The sequence below is a fragment of the Temnothorax nylanderi genome, unplaced genomic scaffold (assembly GCF_030848795.1).
Source record: "Temnothorax nylanderi isolate EJ_2023f unplaced genomic scaffold, tnyl_v1.0 TNYL_tig0036_pilon, whole genome shotgun sequence".
In the NCBI taxonomy this organism is placed as follows: Eukaryota; Metazoa; Arthropoda; class Insecta; order Hymenoptera; family Formicidae; genus Temnothorax; species Temnothorax nylanderi.
The window spans coordinates 1048167-1065598 of NW_027249098.1; the positions used below are offsets into that span (position 1 = coordinate 1048167).

The 17432-nt window shown below is 37.2% G+C and overlaps 4 protein-coding genes across 8 annotated transcripts in view; 2 read left to right on the forward strand and 2 right to left on the reverse strand.

Moving 5' to 3' along the window:
• Positions 1–7165, forward strand: part of LOC139771176 (alpha-tocopherol transfer protein-like) — a 106328-nt gene extending 99163 nt beyond the window's left edge. For all 3 annotated transcript variants that reach the window (XM_071703740.1, XM_071703738.1, XM_071703739.1), the window contains 6 exons: positions 2345–2569; positions 2868–3027; positions 3090–3151; positions 3492–3685; positions 6368–6581; positions 6673–7165. In XM_071703740.1, the coding sequence (XP_071559841.1) occupies positions 2395–2569; positions 2868–3027; positions 3090–3151; positions 3492–3685; positions 6368–6581; positions 6673–6878 (1011 nt within the window). In that variant the 5' untranslated portion in view covers positions 2345–2394 and the 3' untranslated portion in view covers positions 6879–7165. The remainder of the gene's footprint in view (positions 1–2344; positions 2570–2867; positions 3028–3089; positions 3152–3491; positions 3686–6367; positions 6582–6672) is intronic.
• LOC139771175 (putative serine protease K12H4.7) lies at positions 7054–9792 on the reverse strand. The gene is made up of 10 exons (XM_071703737.1): positions 9503–9792; positions 9237–9418; positions 8975–9158; positions 8839–8887; positions 8642–8777; positions 8342–8408; positions 8064–8280; positions 7838–7970; positions 7442–7611; positions 7054–7355 (listed from the first exon to the last, which is right to left on the reverse strand). Exons 1-10 carry the CDS (start codon positions 9695–9697, stop codon positions 7246–7248), a joined length of 1443 nt encoding a protein of 480 aa, XP_071559838.1. The 5' UTR covers positions 9698–9792; the 3' UTR covers positions 7054–7245.
• Positions 9793–10038: 246 nt separating this feature from the next.
• LOC139771173 (uncharacterized) lies at positions 10039–13178 on the reverse strand. The gene is made up of 4 exons (XM_071703736.1): positions 12616–13178; positions 11820–12121; positions 10978–11511; positions 10039–10743 (listed from the first exon to the last, which is right to left on the reverse strand). The coding sequence occupies exons 1-4, from the start codon at positions 13000–13002 to the stop codon at positions 10347–10349; spliced, it is 1620 nt and encodes a 539-aa protein (XP_071559837.1). The 5' UTR covers positions 13003–13178; the 3' UTR covers positions 10039–10346.
• Positions 13179–14341: 1163 nt separating this feature from the next.
• On the forward strand, positions 14342–17400 carry Wus (TM2 and DnaJ domain-containing protein wurst). Of its 3 annotated transcripts, none has more exons than XM_071703756.1 (6): positions 14342–14478; positions 14715–15438; positions 15736–15883; positions 16489–16853; positions 16941–17048; positions 17136–17400. In XM_071703756.1, exons 2-6 carry the CDS (start codon positions 15148–15150, stop codon positions 17343–17345), a joined length of 1122 nt encoding a protein of 373 aa, XP_071559857.1. In that variant the 5' UTR covers positions 14342–14478; positions 14715–15147; the 3' UTR covers positions 17346–17400. The 3 variants fall into 3 exon arrangements, with proteins under 3 accessions (XP_071559857.1, XP_071559858.1, XP_071559859.1); XM_071703757.1 differs by having other exon boundaries at positions 14351–14514; positions 14886–15438; XM_071703758.1 differs by having other exon boundaries at positions 14359–14478; positions 14886–15438.
• The last annotated feature ends 32 nt before the right edge of the window (positions 17401–17432 follow it).

Genomic DNA, 17432 nt, shown 5'->3' on the forward strand with positions numbered 1-17432 from the left:
AAATCAAATGCTGCACAAATTGGTTCCTAATTAAAAAAGAACTTTTACACTTATTTTTATGTAAAAAATATATTGAATATTATCAACTTTTATTTAATTGTAAATCGTCATAGAGAGCAATAAGAATTGAGATATAATGTTGGAGTGTAAAATACATCCCATACGAATATATAACGTTGAAAAAACTACATGAGTAATGTAGGGTTAATGGATATTAAATTACAAATTTATAATCACGAACATTTTTGTTGATAAGTGAAATTTCTCTTTTATTGAAGGATGGAAATCGTGCGCATGTAATATCAATATTAACATTTTAGCCATAATCGCAAATTATGTCACGCGAAAGGGTTGAAAGTCATCAATTATACGGCGACAACATAACGACATTGTCTGTGACGTCTGCATCGAGTTTTCTAATCACGTTCGCCAGAATAATTTGTCGAATCGATTAACGCCGCGCGAATTTCAATCGCGATCTTCGGAGCATCTTGTCTCGTCCTTGGTCGCAAAGGCCGATGTTACTAAAGGTCGAAAATACGGGACGCATTCGCGGAATCGTCATTGGCGCAAATCGGCATTTTGATGGAAATTCGAGCTCGTCAAAAAGAGCGCGCGGGATTCGGCATGTCGCCGCTCGTTAGACGTACACAATAGCGTTAACTGATCGTAAAACGCCGTGACATAATCCTCGTAATACACGCAAGGCAGGCATAACGGTTACATGATCGTATCGTAATAACGAGCGGTAAACTCTCTTCTTACGGGCCGAGATGAAAACGGAAAGATGAATATAAGTACCGGCGTGATGTAATCAACGTAATATATTCTCGTATGAAAAAAGAAGTTCTTACGCGCGCACTCGACGGGGCTAGAGAGATGAAAGCTCGCGAGCAGTAACGCGATAAGTGGCACTTTCTACGCGGAAGACACGGTATGCCCTTAACCGACTCTATCATAATCCTAGTACAGTATGCTTTGTGCGTGGCTGTCGCGATTACGTTTCATCGACGTAAGACGAACACGGATATGACACCGATATAACGTAAGATACGGCGTTTATACGATTCAATGATTGCCACTTTTCTTTTTTTTTTTTATTAAGAGCTGTCTTGAAATCCGACGTGTATCTCGATACAATCACATGCTTGCCAGCCCCGGAGCTTTTTATCTCAGACTCCATTCTTCAAACGGTGACGTAACAGTGCGGATATTACGTATTCTTTACATTAAGATTTTTGTAGGTCTAGTTTGCGATACGTAAAGGTGATATTGCAACAGAGTTATACAACCCTAATTATATCTTTGCTCCGATATGCGAAGGTCCACGCTTGGAGAAGTAGAAGGGAGTGATCGAGACAAGAAAGAAATTAAGAAATACATTTCTTTCGGTAATGTAAACGCATAGAGGAGAAAAAGCAAACAGCTACATCCATTGTGAAATAGTTCTCAGTTCTCGCCAAGAGACAGACTGCGTACCAATTTGTTAGAGACGTCTCATTCTCTCGGCTTTTTTCCACTTGCTTCGCGTCGCGGCGGAAAAATGGGGCTGTCCGCCATTGTAATAATGTCTAAAACGACGTAATTGTGAAGCGGGACAGGTAAATTAACGTGACGAGATGATAATGACACTTCTCCCGGGAGCGACGCGGCATTTTGTTTCGGCGAACAAAGATAGGTGAACAACTGACTTCGCATTGCATAATCGGAGAAAGCGATTGCGAAACGGGCCGGTGCACACACAGGCTGACTCAAGCACGTGGATTAAACGCGATGGTACCATGCTAATCGTTATGTCATAAACTGACGAAAGGTCCGAGACCTCTCGACGTTCGATCGGCCGGGCGACGTAATCGATACACTCTCTTCCAAAGAAGTGAAAGAGACGAGCGCACTTCGTCTTCACGCCTTCGCCGTGGTCCACCGCGGCTTTGAACGGAAACTGTGTTAGCCGGTCATTAAACGGTATCGTCCGACGCGTCGCGACGGTTTGAAAGAAAGTGAACACACGTCTCGTCACGCTTGCATAATTAAATCGAAGATTATTACGAGAAGATAAATGGGAACAAACTCTCGTTAAATACCTTAGAATACGCTTAATGCAAAATTCCGAAAGAGGGATCATTATGTTAAGTATTTTATTAAGAATTTACAACGTACAAACATATCCATCAAATTAAAAAGTTATATTTCTTTAATTAAACAGATTTTTTTTATTTTCTTCATTCGTATTTTATCTTTTCGAAATAATTGTTGAGAGATGTAATTTTTATAAAACCCGAAAATCACACGGTTTCAAAATTTCCGAAGAATATGTAAAAATGTCACAATGTCTCAATTTCAGATCTCTGGAAATTTAAGTAAATCACTTGACGTTTTTCGAACAAAAGCAAGATGGGAGCAGTCGAATGGGCAGTCGATGAGGACAATTATGAGTGCACTCTCTCGTCGGAGACGCAGAAGATAGCGAAGAAAGAGCTTAGGGAGGACAAGAACACCAGAGATCAGGCTCTCGAGCAGATGCGCAATTGGATCAAGATGAATCCGCGCATTCAGAATTGCCGTCTCGGTGAGGCTATATCATTAAATGACAATCAACGTGAATATTACGCGTAAAGATAATTTACGTCTTGCCAAATCTAGCATTATGAAAACCGCAAAATAATTTAACTAACCATATTTAAACTAAACAGCGGTTACTTTAAAATAGTAATTAAGTGCTTTTAAATAGCCGTAATGACTTCACGATTTTGTAAGACTCGAAGGGATTCGCCTTGTAGAAATTTTAACGAGCAGTATCGAGTCTGCAATTGCATACGGTATGTATCGATAATTAGGCGCTTGGCTAATTTATCGTCTTTCATTAGATGCACGATTCTTACTAAGATTTTTGCGATGCAAAAAATTTAATGTCCCGATGGCTCAGGAGGCCATTGAAAGATACCTGCTGCTCCGTCAGGTGTATGGACAGGCATTCCATAACTTGGACATTACAGAAACGAATATGACGGAATTACTATCATTGGGGTGGGTATTTTTTTAATTATTCCCATTAACGCTGGAACTCCGTTTGTGATCTCTTCTTTCAGATATCTCTTCGCTGCACCTGGTCGCGACGCGAAAGGCCGTCGTGTTATAATCGCTAGACCAGGTAAATGTTCGTTACCTTTTATGTACGTTTGAATGTTATTATATAGACCTAGTAAAGTATTATATGTATATTTTGAAGTAGAATCACAAAGACGATAATTGAAAAATTGCAAATTCCTAAATTCTGGGTGTTTTCCGTTAATTTGTTTCTTGCAATAGAGTATTCACCATATAATTTTTTCGTTGCTAAGAGCAAAAATGTTTAGAAAGTAATAAAGATATTCCATGACGTAATTCTGTTATGAGAAATACCTGGGTCTATACGAAATAATTTTCGGCGCGCTTCCCCTCCGTCGTGTCTGCCCCACTTACTAATCTCGTACATGCAATTTCCGTTTAAGGCGTATTTGATCCTCACAAATACACGAACGTGGATATGTGTAAGATCCATGCCATCACTTACGAGGCATTGATGGAGGATGAGGAGAATCAAGTGCGTGGCTTCGTGCATTTCGCCGATGGTGCCGGCGTCAGTTTCCCTCATCTGACGCTTTTCACTCCCAAAGAAGCAGTGCGCATCGTGAAGAACGGCGAGGTAAGATCAAATGCTGCGTAATTCATGAATGTATAACAGTAGAAAATTAATGGGTGAAGTAAAATTGTTGGATTTAAATTAACAATAAATTTAATAACAGGGAGCATCTAAACTTATTAATTCCTCATTCGCTTTTTTACTTGCAAATTCTTTCTAATTGGACAGCTATTACATAAATTTACTTAAACGTTTTGAAAATCAAATACAGATCTTTAAATATTTACGCCTGTCCGTGATATTTGATATTATTTCGTCATTTTAAAATCTCATCTAAAATTCTTCATGGACATTTACCTTATTTGATTTCAATTATGCTAATGTATTCTACAAATAATTTTTTATTTTTGCTGTATATTTTATTTATTCAAGAAGCTGATTATGTTTAAAATTGCGCGTTTCGTTTCATTGAACCATAATTGATTCAGCTGCGAGTCTGAACCAAGGACGACGTCACGTAACAAAATTTCATCACGTTCTGAAAATATGAACATAAAAACCGGTTTTTTAGTGTGATACTTTTGCCTATTAGAATCAGTTAAAAGCATATTTAAGAGTCTCTTAAAAAGCTCTATTCAAGTCTTTTTAAGAAAGGCAGAATGAGGTTTATTTTTAAATAACAAACTGTTGAAACGTAAGTTGTTAATTGCACTGACAGATTAATCAGTCATAGAAATATATATATACATTCGCATAAATATTTTATTGTTTAACTAACACTAAGATCCTCTTAGAAAAAGCATATAGAAAAGTTTTACAAAATTAAATCCAATTTTATTGGCTTTTTCGCGATGCTGGTTGATTCGCTCATTATACACTGTGCTTAGTTCACGTTGTGGTTTGTCCTAGTAAGTGTACCTGCGGTTTGTACTTATGCCGCGAGTGAAATTATATTTCGAAATCTTATATCACTTATAAATAATAATAAAAAATTATAAAGTATAAATTCAAATTTCACAGATTTCATGAAAATAAATTCAGATTTCATAATTTATAATATACTCAAGAATCTATAATCTTCTTATAAAAATTTTTATTTCAACTTTTTTCTTGATTAAACTATATAAATACCTTCATTCAAACATGTTTTCTTCGTTTAACGCAATTTATATCTGATTTCAAGATTATAGACTTACAAGTATATAAGTCTTTATTTAACACTTCTTTTTTTCTGTGTACTCATATTATTAGTGATGCCGCAAGACGAGACGAGACGAGACGGGACGAGACGGGACGAGACGAGACTTTGTCAAATTCTCGTCTCGTCTCGAAAAATCTCGTAATTCTATAATAAAATTTCCTGCCGTTTAATCCTTATTTCTATTAATAAATGTAATAATTACCTAATCTAAACATATTTACTACTCATATAATATGGAGCCCATATAATATTGAAAGTTATGCAGTTAATTTGGAGTTGCAACTTCAGAAAAATCTGAAGCCAAGAAAGCCATAAGAGAAATTCCCTTATGGAATTCTGACATTGGTATAGTATTTATAATAAATAAACTGTTTAAAATAAACGACTGTATAAGAAATTACTTATGTTTTGGGTTATTCCTCGAGTTGTGTATGCTTTCTTGAGTATTACGTGGGCCCTTATTTACCTTTTTTCTATAAAACTGCGAGGGTTTGTTTCAGTGATGAAAAAAAAAACATTTTTTATTAAGATATATCGAAAATCTCGACGAGATTCTCGTCTCGACGAGATTCTCGTTTCGACGAGATTCTCGTCTCGACGAGAAATTTGTCGTATCGATGACATCACTATTAATTATCATTGTTCACGTACATGATAAACACAAAAATTCAATCACGCAACAAAACTCAACAGTAGCTGAGTTGTGAAACTTAATGGAGTGCTTGCCTTGTGTGTTTATATACGAATGTACAATTACGACTTTGATCTTTAATCTCTATTTGTTTGAAGCTTGCAATTTTATAATTATGTAAAATCTTATACAAAATTTAATGTAAGCTTGATTCCTTATCAATTAAATGTTTATTGCTTTTTTTATATGTTCTGTGTATGTATAATCAAATTTTGAAGTCACATAAACTGTCTATATAAACATTAAGCAACATACATAAATATAAATCATTATTTTAAATTTTATTTTAATTTATAACACTTTTAATTTATAATACTGTCACTATAATAAGTTATGCATGATAAACTAAAGAAGAAAATCAGTTTATCAAAAATAAATTAATTGAATTGCCAAAATTAATAATGCAGAAACGATATCACGTGCACTTTTAAATATTTACTGTTGTGTAGTGTAGCTATTTAAAAGTTTTTTCTTCTTAAATATTGATTATCTGTCAAAGATCATCTCTGACTAAACGCGGATATACAAATAGAATTGATATCTCGATAGATTGATCAGGTAGAGATAACAATGCTAGTAAAAAGAAAACTCGTGTTTCTTTTTTTCTATACGAACCGAAATATGAATCTAATTGGAACGATAGTGGATAAAAAAAAGAACTTTAAATTAATTTCTATCATCAGCGTTTTTAAACAAGAAATACAGTCATTGTCTGTTTTTATCGGTGTATTTCAATCGCGCGATTTCCGCAATCTCGAAGAAGGAATCGTATATATGTATATACATATATAGTAAAATAATCTAATAAATAATATAATAAATAAATAGCACGACAATAATGGTTTGCTTTCAGCGCACCGTACCGATGCGACACAAAGAAGTCCATGGGATCAACGCGCATCCCTCCCTGAAATTCGCCCTGGACTTCGGGATGTCGTTGATCTCCGAGAAGATCAGGAATCGCGTTAAGCTATACACGAGCCTCGAGGACGCGATTAACAGCAAGCTAGACGTGAGCATGTTGCCCAAGGAATACGGCGGTACTATCCCGATGAAGGAGATGATCGGTAATTCACCTAGATTGCAATCTCTTCGAACTTTATACGTTGCTCCGTCACGAAAAAAAAGATAATGAACTAAACTTTCTCTTCGATGCAGATCTATGGCGGGATGAATTAACGAAATTGAAACCGACATTAGTGAACAATGATAAGATGAATGTCTACCTCGAGCTATACTCGGAGAAGGCGCGGGAAGGCGCGGTTTCCGCATTGAAGCAAGGATTCGGTTGTTCCAGCGTGGGATCCAACGACACCACGATGTGCGGCATAAGCGGTTCTTTCAGGAAACTCGAGGTCGATTGATATTTCAAATATTCTTTGCTTACGTTTTCTATCTAGAGATAAGCGGCATGGGGGATCACGAGTTATAGATTTACTTTGGAAATCACACAGAACTTTAGGTTAGCCCTGGTATTTAAAGGATGTAATTTTATTTTTGTATTATGTACGTAACAATACGCAATGCAGTATAACTGTGTATTGCTGTGTGTGTATTATTTATAATTGCACTATATGAACATATATATCAAGCGTTGTACATAATTTTTTTTTTGTTAATACCTCACAATTAATAAACAGCCAAAAACGTGGCTCCGTTTATTCGTTGGTTTATTCCTCCTGTTCTGAGAATCGTCAACGAACGTACTCGTGAGAAGTTCGACAATAACATTTATGAGGAAATCCACTTGCCAATTATGTCGCGAACTCTTGCTCTAGCTTTCTTCAAGTCATCCGCGTCCGTGTCTACGTCGCTGTACATATCGCGGCAGTGCGAAGATCCTTCATTAAAGTAATACATCGTATTATCTTCTCGTGCTAGAAAAATACGAAGTCCTAATATGCATTGTAATACATCGCTTAATTACCTTTAATAACAATAGCGGGCGAAGAAGCGTTTAAATCCTCGAGCACCGACAACGGATGCCACGGATCGATATCGCCGTTCGTGAAAATGACGTTGTGCAAATCCGGTAGCTGTCCTCCGTACATTATATTCGTCCTTCTCACCCGTGAATCTAATATCTCCTCACTGTAGCTAAAATCGCTCACCGTTATCGTTTCCCACAATTAAAAACAATTAAAAATAAATTCGATACTTCTTTCGACAAATAATTTGGTACGACAAAAACCGTTTCACATTTGAAGAACGTGTTGTGAAGAAATATCTTGGTACGTACCAGGCACATTTGCGCAAATTATGAATATGGAAATAAATGATATTCAAGCGAGAAAGATATTAGGTCGTCATTTTAAGTACTTACTAATCGCCATACAAATCGTTACACAGATTGATGTAATAATCTAACGGAAACAGCGTTCCAAAGATTGATTTATCTGAGCTCGTCGTCTGATAGTAACCGTATTCCGTGCAAGTCTGATGATACCACTGTCTCACTGTACAATAAAAATCATCCCTTGTTGTACAACGCGTCTCATATAATGTGCTATTTAATTTATTCTCTTATTAATTATATTATCTCAACTCACTGATACTCGTGGTTGCCGGCGAGTCCCATGAAATCTCTTGATACTTCTTCACGAAATTATTATAATTTACATCGTAACACTTGTCCTGAGTCGAGAAGACATGCGCCAGTCTCTGCAGGGGACTACCTAAATGCGCCGCCGTCATATTGTTACACAACGCCGCGATTTTCGTTTGACCGTTCTCTATATTGTCATATTGAACGATTCCGGCGAACAGCTAAAGTTCAAATAAAAATGAATAGCAAGACAGATAAAGCAACGCCCATTAATCCACGTACCTCCGCTAACGTATTCAAGAAGTAACCAAGATCACTAGCAGAGTTTACGTCAGGCACGTCGCACAAGCTAAAGTCGATATTAGTAATTAGAAATTAATAATAATAAACTATTATTTCCAATTAATATTAATAAAATTAGTATTAACTTCGATGCGGTCGTATAATAAAATAAAGAGAAAAAATGTAGATATAGATAGAATAATTAATTGGAAATAATTATATGTATTTTTGGTTGTGGAAATAATTATAATTTAATTTATTGGAAATAATTAACAAATCACGCGTGAATTTCAAGCTTACTTGAAAAGAGATTTAAGCTTATCTGGACCTTCTTGCTTGGCCAATAATTCCTCTACCGATGCGAATGCAGTTTTAACACTCTCAGTGCACTTTTCACTGTGCGTGCCGAGCGATTTCGTCACGATCTCGTAGTACTCTATGAAATCAAGCGTTCTTAGCGATATTCTTAGAAAATATTTGTCGATAAAATAATTTACCGTAAAAATCAGTCTTCGCCTGAATCGGAGCGCTGCTGGCTAAGGCGCCCTGTGAAAAATATTCTTTTCTATTTTATTTCTCCGCTATTTTTTAAGATAAAAAAATATATAAATGAAAAGATAGCGCAAACGATACTTGGATGAGATGAGGGTATTTGAGACGTGCCCACGCCGCCATGTTTCCAGCGTAAGAACCACCGAATACTATTACGATACTCTTTTCTAAATCCTTCTCTTTCTTTTTCGTTTCGATGAAATAAGCAAGATCCGCGAGCGCCTGATCGGCGTTCAAGTACTGCAAGTTCTCCGGGCTAGTATCTCTAAATTCGTTTCGTGCAATATCGGTTTAGAAAGTCGGCTCTAAATTTCAGACAATGAAAAAACTATGGAATATATACTTCGTTGGCTTGCTCTCTCCGTAGAATCGATGTTCGGTGTAATACATCAAGCCGTGGTATTTCACGCCGATTTCGTACATCAGTCCAGTTTGCAAAAACCCGTCCGTTATCGCCCATTCCCCGCCGATCATAATCAGAATAGGGCCACCTTTCTTTAGAAACGCGGAATTTTCTTTGTAACGCTATAGAACAATGGACAAGTATTAATTTAAAAAAGTAATGTTTTAAATAAAGCAAGATTGGCTGACGATAATAATTATAATTACCATCGACCAAGTGCGATTGTCGCGATGGTTGAAATGATCAAGGGGTTGGGTGATCCAACCCTCAGTTATAATATCAGCATATTCTTTTAACGGCTTTGGCTCCTCCAAGCCTTGAAAAGTGAATCCGCGAAAACCCACCCCATTTACGAGGGGATGGACCGAGCACAAAACAAGCAATACGCTTAATACGATCATGACCTGTTTCTCTTTGCAATTTTACAGCAGGGAACGTTTCCGTTTATCTTTCAAAGCACACTAGATACACGCCAAAATGTGACTGATTAATACTTACCATTTTCCTCAATCATGACCAGCGGTACGAACCGATACGATATCTCCCATCAACGACCGATAATGCCGACATTTATTGCATTACTTTTATTACGGGAAATGGAAAACAATATACTTTGATTAAATAACTGCGAGCGAAAATAATCCGATGATTACGGAATGTCTATCGATTAAAACGCCTGATTGCTTGGCAAACACGGATGTATATCTTTATCGATATCGCGATAAGAGGTGTCACGAGTAAGTACACGATTTACGTAACATATATTTCAAACAAAAATATTTAATCTACAACATCTCGTAGATGGAACTGAATCAGTCCGGTCAGAACTATTGTACAAACAGAATCGTAATAGTTATGTAAAAAAATACTTCATTATTCAACAATAGCACTGATATAAAAAATTATCCTTTTGTTTATTTGAGATCGTCGCTTAGATAAAATTATCTTTTAGGTATTAGGATTACAGCCGCTCGACTCATCTTTACAGCCTGCACAAGCTTTGGATTCTTTTTTCGGGAACATCTCTTTAAATACTTCTTCCTTTCGGATCTACATCTCGTCTGATTTTTGAGTGTTTTCTTCTAATGACTTTTTACTTTTCTTGTCTTTCTTTCGAGATTTCTTTTTACGCCTTTTAGGAGAGCGACCGTTGGACGCGTCTTCCTTATTCTGATCTTCGTTGTCACGAGGTCTCTTACGATCTGATCGGTAACCCTTCTTCTTAGACGACATTTTGATCTTAGAACTTCTCACGCTTGATTTTACACTTTTCCTCTGTTTTTGATCGCTCGACGATCTTTGCGATTGTTTCCGTTTCGTGGAATGGGGATGTTCCGTCTCTGAATCTTTCGTGCGATCCAAGTCAGTCTCGGGCGATTTGGACCATCTCCAGTTGCGATCTTTCTCGCTGTCATCTCGATCGGATTCTTCCCATTCGGATTTACTTCTAACAAATAAATGAAAATAGAATTAAATAACGACACTTGCATTCCATTTATTTTTTAATCCATTTTGTTACATTAACGGTGTCTTTTCGCAATTATTATTCTGCATCGCGTTAAGTTAAAAACTCTGTCAACAAGACGGCCTTATCTTCATGATATAAGATGTGATAAAGATGAAAGTTTTGTCTACAAGACATGATTTTGATATCTAGTACAGAGTAAATAATAACACAAACCTATGTTCGCTTCGCTTGCTGTTATTCGAGTCGTGTGGTTTGTTCTTTGGCCGTCGGGAACTCTTGATGTTGTACCTGCTGTGCGGATTTTTGAGGGTGTGAAGAAAATTGCAGAATTTACTGCCCTTCGGGCACTCGAGTATGCCGCAAACGGCATTTCTCCAGGATATCATGTTGACGAACTCGCAGTTGAGTTGCTTGCCGCCGTACCAACGTCCGTTCAGGTTCCTCCAAGCTCTAGCCGCCTCTCTCTCCGTGTAATATTCAACGTACAAATTACCGCGCAAATGAATCTCCCTATTGCGGCAACACTTAAGGGTCTTAATCCTGCCAAACGACTCCAATTCGCCTATCACATCCTCATAAAACTCGTGATAGTGTCGCAACATTTCTGAACTCTCGAACTCGAGCGCCACGTCGGTGTCGTATTCCGCTGAATTCTTCTCGAGAGAAAAGTGTGAATAAAATCCGGGTATCATGATCACTTTGCTCAAAAAGATTCTACGATGATTCTTGGAGCACGCGTTTCCATACCTGAAATAAAAATCAATTACAGATAAATATGGGTTTTGAAAATAAAGATAAAAATACAATTTTGACTAAAGTTGACTTTAGTTTGGATAAAAATTTCAATCCTAAATCCCAATTTATTTTGATTTAGTTCAGTTTAATTTTAATTTAATAATTTTTAACAATTTTTAGCTTCAAGCGAAAAACTGTTGAAGCTTGCAAAAGACACAATAAAGTCATTCTTATCGCTTCAATATATTCAGAATTGTTATGAATGATTAACAAATCATAATATTATCATATCATGTGTAAATATCTCTATCTATACTAACCGGCAAGCACCTGTTTTCGTAAAAAATGGGCAGAGTATCTTGGTAGGCTGATTGTCGACGACGTCGCGCAAAGCTTCAGGCGTTTTCACTCCGTTATCGATGTAATCGTCGATCTCCTTCTGCAATTGTTCTTGTTTACGAAGTTGCTCCTCGTGCTGTCTCCTTTCCTCCTCTTTTTTCTTTAAAAATGCCGCACGCTTTGCCTCGAATTCTTCGCGTATCTTCATCTCTTGCTCACGTTTCTCCTGCTCTTCCTTCGCTATCTGTTCCTGAAGAACTTGCCACTTTTTCTGTGCTGTTATCTGGACAATTAAGAAACAGTAGTCAATTATTCGAATTACAAGCTTACTAAATTAATACTTTATTTAAAATTTGCAAAAATAATCTAATATTATTTATTTTATAAATATAAATTAATTTTGTATTATTTTGACATGTTGAAGAAATAAATGTTTTGCGATTTGGTATAATTTTACGCATGATTCAGAATTTCAGATAATGATTATAAACGCATAATCGATGTTATATCAATTGCCATGCATTATGTTATTCAGGTATATTGTATAAAAAATAAAAACATATACAGATCTATATCTTTTTAGCTAACCTGATTCCAAAATATGCAAAAAGAATATTCATCATTAAATCTAAGTGAATTATATTTATTATAACAGAAATTTAATTATCAAGATGTTAGAAATTGAACACAAAGAAGCTATAAGAAAAGATTAGAGGCCAATAAAAAAATTCTCGGCTAAGAAAATATGTAATTGATATAAGACAACTATATATTTACTTCTTCTTCCAGCCAGAGCCTCTCTCGTTCCGCACGTTCCTTTTGTTCCTGTGCTTCTTTATCTTGCCTCTGCTTCTCTTGTTCCGCGCAGAAATTCAAATATGCCATATTGTTTTCAAGTGCTGCCCTCAAACGTTCTTCATTGGCATCATGTTCCTGTGCGATTGACCGTCGTATACGCCTGCGACGCTCCTTCTTCGCGTTACGACGCCATTCCTTATGAGTGAGCTTTATCGAACGACCTTCTTCCATCCTCAGGAACAGCACGAAGTACGATCGACAACATACGAAGCACTCAAAGATAATCACGTTGAAATAAGCCGGCGGCCGACTATTAACATTGGTGTTGTACGACGATGTCCGAGGTCCGACGATGTCTGACGCCATATTGATCTCCAAACAATATCAATGATGTGATCGTCGGTACACATCCTGAAACGGAAAGATGCTGAAGAATTATATAAAAGTTAATCGAAGAATATTACTTGTGACATCGATACTTGGTGCACGAGTTTTTAAATTCTGTATTAATTTTGTATTTTAGGGACCATAGTTCTTTGCTAAATTTAGCGTTTACACATGTTGCTAAATATCGATATTATCGAATATTTGATAATTTGATAATATTATATTACTTATGTGTTATTGAATATGAAATGACTTCTATAATATATAAATTATAATGTATGTGGAAATAAAAATATCATTTACAAATGCGTTCACAGTCACATCAAGAGATGGCGCTACCGTGTTCATTCGCGAATTGAATTTCATGCGGGTACTATATAAGACCAGTTGTGTGTGAAAAATAATACATGGCAATCATGGCATTTTTATCACCAATATCGGCAATATCATTATATAGGATCTACAAAAAGAGCTCACAAACATCAGTGAACACTCGAGACCAAATGCAGCTAATAATGTTTCAATGTCTTAAATATATAGTCAAAATAATAATATTTAATGTCTTAATTAAATAATCAAGATTGCCGGCAAACGAATAATTTCTGCGAAAAAATTGAATATTTTTAAACAACGTTATACAAAAGTTTCTTTCCGTTATTTACTTTACGGAATATAATATGCAATTGATCTTATGATGTGATTAGCAAATTCATTATTTTAGACATCTTAAAAAGAATTGTTAACATAGAATGCCTGACATGACAAACCGCGTAATTATATTGTATAATAAATATTGTTACTAAAGATTATATATAAAATATATAAATACTTTTATAAGTTTCATAAATTAATAAACGTTTTCTGAATTTGCTATTTTATGTTCTCCTTCCAGTAATTGCTAGATTATTACTCAATTTTTTTATTAGTATATATATACGTATGTTCGATATTATATACGAATGTTCCAGAATATAATAATATTGAAGAATATAATAATATATTCATCTTACGCTATGACGAATAGCATTGATCTCGACAAATTATTCTTAAAATTTAATTGTCGAGAATGCTATTCTCTCTCGTCATAGCGTAAGATGTAATACGATATTTATCGAGAGGATCGCCGCGGCGTATCAGTTTCGCGTTCACGTCTTCATGATATTATTATTATTGTGTTGAGCCGTTCTCGGTAATTCTCGACCACCGCGAAGTCTTGGGCCGGTATATTATTTCATCTATCGTTGCTAAGGCTCATCATCCCCCTGGCGTATTCTTTGTCCCGTGTGCATATAAAAATCCACGGAACTTACGGCGCGTTGCCATTCGTTCGTCGAGAGTGATTTAGAGTGAATCGTCAATTGTTCGGTATTGGTCAGTTCGGGGTTCGGGCGGGTGCTTCGGTCCTTCGGTGTCTAGGCCTGACTGACCCTGACTCCTGAGTCGGTTGGCGAGCTCGTACGTGCTCGAACGTGTTTTAAGAAGAAGAAAAAGGTGTCTAGGCCTGTTCGTTTTCGCTGCACTTTTCAACTAGTGCAATAAGTTAGAATGAAAGAAAATATATATTTGTTTTATTCTAACTCATTGCACTAGTTCGGAAGTGCAGCGAAAACGAACAGGCCTAGACACCTTTTTCTCTCTTCTTCTTCTTTTACTAATAAATGACTCTCATGCGTCCGCTCAATCACGGCCAGGACGACCCAATTGTCTTTTGCCGCGTAGCGGCGTAATTTATCCAAAACGAACAGGCCTATAGCAGTCTCTCACCCACTTTTCCCCCTTCCCACTCATACGCGCGCGAACAACGTATTTCTGCTTGTTACGTCCCTGAACTGATACCGTTACCTGACGGAGCGTTGAACCAGAAACCGGTGCAGTGGAACCATGACCGTCATTCCACGATACACCACCGACGAGTGTACTTGAGTTCTAAAAAAAACAATAAAGAGAATTATTGCGCGTAAACTATTATTTTGCCCGCGAAGATGCGTAGATAGCGACAATCCGGATAGGACACGTAAAATTCCTTCACGTGCGTAAAATTTACGACCACGACGAACCATCCACGCGATCGATCGATAGTGAATCAAAATGGATAGTTGGTGACCTGTTGCTCCAGAAGCTAACATGATGGAAAAAGCGAAAGAAAACGGATTGAGCGCTGAGGGGGAGCACAAAAGTGTGAAGAAAAGCAAGTTCTGGGCTTATTTCTTCTGGCTGTTCGGTGGACTCTTCGGGGCGCATCACGTGTACCTCGGCAGGGACGATCAGGCTTTCGTATACATCACCACGTTCGGCGGTTACGTGGGCTGCGGTTTTCTCAGGGACATTTACAGGATACCTGCGTACGTGGCCGAAGCGAATGACGACCCGGCATTCATCGAGGATTTCAAGCGAAAAGTCAGAGCTAATCGAAAGGTAAATAAATATTCGGCGCGTGTGTAGAATCCGCAGGCTTAGAATAAGCGATTGACGTCGCCAGTCTTGAAATACATTTATTAACGCCAAGCTCACGCTGCGCCTTGTTCCGCATCGTTGTTATTCGAAGAACTGATGATGTTGCACGTTTATATGCGTCCCACGTAAATATTGAACCGCAAATTATTTGCCGATGTCTTGCGGAACAAGAATGGAAGGAACGTCGGCGAAGTAAATGCGACTGACGATTTTGTAAATGGACGACGAAATCGGATTTATTTTTTTTTTTTTTTACAGCCGCCGTTTGCCGGGACACGATTCGCAGCGGAAGCGGCGGTCGCCTACTTATGGGCCGAGCTGTTCAACAGCGCGATCCCGCAGGAGGAATTGTACGGCATTAATTTCAGGCATTTGCTGATTTTAGTACCGGCCGTGATCGCGCTAGGTAAGAATCGTATTAGAAAGAAAAAGAATCGAAAACTCGTCAAATTCTTACGACGTGTATTTTCTTATCGCTCTCGCTTGTGAGGTTCCTCCGAAAGATAATGCTTTAAGGTCACAATGTATGACTCATATCGTTAGTTAAAATAACACATTATCCGTGATAAATGGAAAGAACTATGGAAAAGCTGATATATCAGAGATTTTTTTGCCTGCTTTTTGAGAAGTCTGATTACGCAGAGTATTCTACCTTCAATTTCAAGGCTTTTTTAATCTAGAACTTCTTAATCAAATTTTCTTTACATTCTTAGAATATTAATATATATATATATATATTACGGTTATATTAATATAAATAATTAAATTATAATATATAAAAATATGAATTATTATACATATCTATTTATATTTCTAAATAATAATATTATGTAAAAATAAATATAAATTAATTGTAAAGGAATAAATTATTATACAATATACTTATTATTTATAAAATTTATATATATAATATATTATTATTTATATACATATGCAAATAATTAGAAAACGGATATTTTAGAAGCACAGACATTTTGCGAAAGCCTTTATTCAGTTTTAATACTTCAAAAGGTGTATGGACAGTCGGAAATATCGGCAGAGAACAAGGTTCGATATGGATAACGCTTGCCACAGCGTATCTGTTTTATCCAACCTTGTATTACATCGGGGACGATACCATGTGGATTTTCGTCATGGTGATCGCCTCGAGCCTGAGCTTCGACACCTTCAGCAAGCAATGGCGGCTGAAACCGAAGAAACGAAAAAGCTTCATCCGGCGAATGGCGTATTTAGGCTTGGCACTCATGCTCTTCTTCGCTATCATCGGCAGTTACTTGTACTTCAATGCGGTTGTCACGGACAGCGAAGGCGAGGAGATAAAGCTGTCGGAGGCAGTGCGACACTTCCTCACCTCGCCCATCTGGACGGATCTTAAGGTGAGTATATGCGGTCGTTAAATTTTTAGAGCGTTATATTTTAAGAAACTTAAAAGATTTTTTATACTAATATTTTTTTTGTTACAGGCGAGTCTAGAGGCCACATGGAACCAGGCCAAGCATCAAGGCTTCTGGGCAACGTGGGCGCAACTGGTGGACCTCACGGATCCTCGAGGCGAGATAAACGCTTACAAGGTCGGCCAGCCGTTCGCGAAATTTTATTAAATTTGAATTTACTTAAAAAAAATGTAGTTTACACTAACGCTCGCTTATCCTCCACAGGTCCTGGGTCTCTCGCAAACCGCTTCGCAGAACGAAGTCACGGCGCGATGGCGAACTCTATCCAGGGACAATCATCCCGACAAAGTTAAAGGTTCGGACGAAGAAAGGCGCATGGCTCAGGAAAAATTTATGGAGATTCAGCAGGCGTACGAGATCCTGTCTCAGGCTAAGAGTCGCCGGAAACGACGGAATCGCCGTTCCGAGAGATGAGCCGTGCGTGCTTGTGATTCGAGGGATTAATAAAGAACAAAAGAATCTCCACATACGCCGAACTCTGTATCTCAATCGTCCATAATC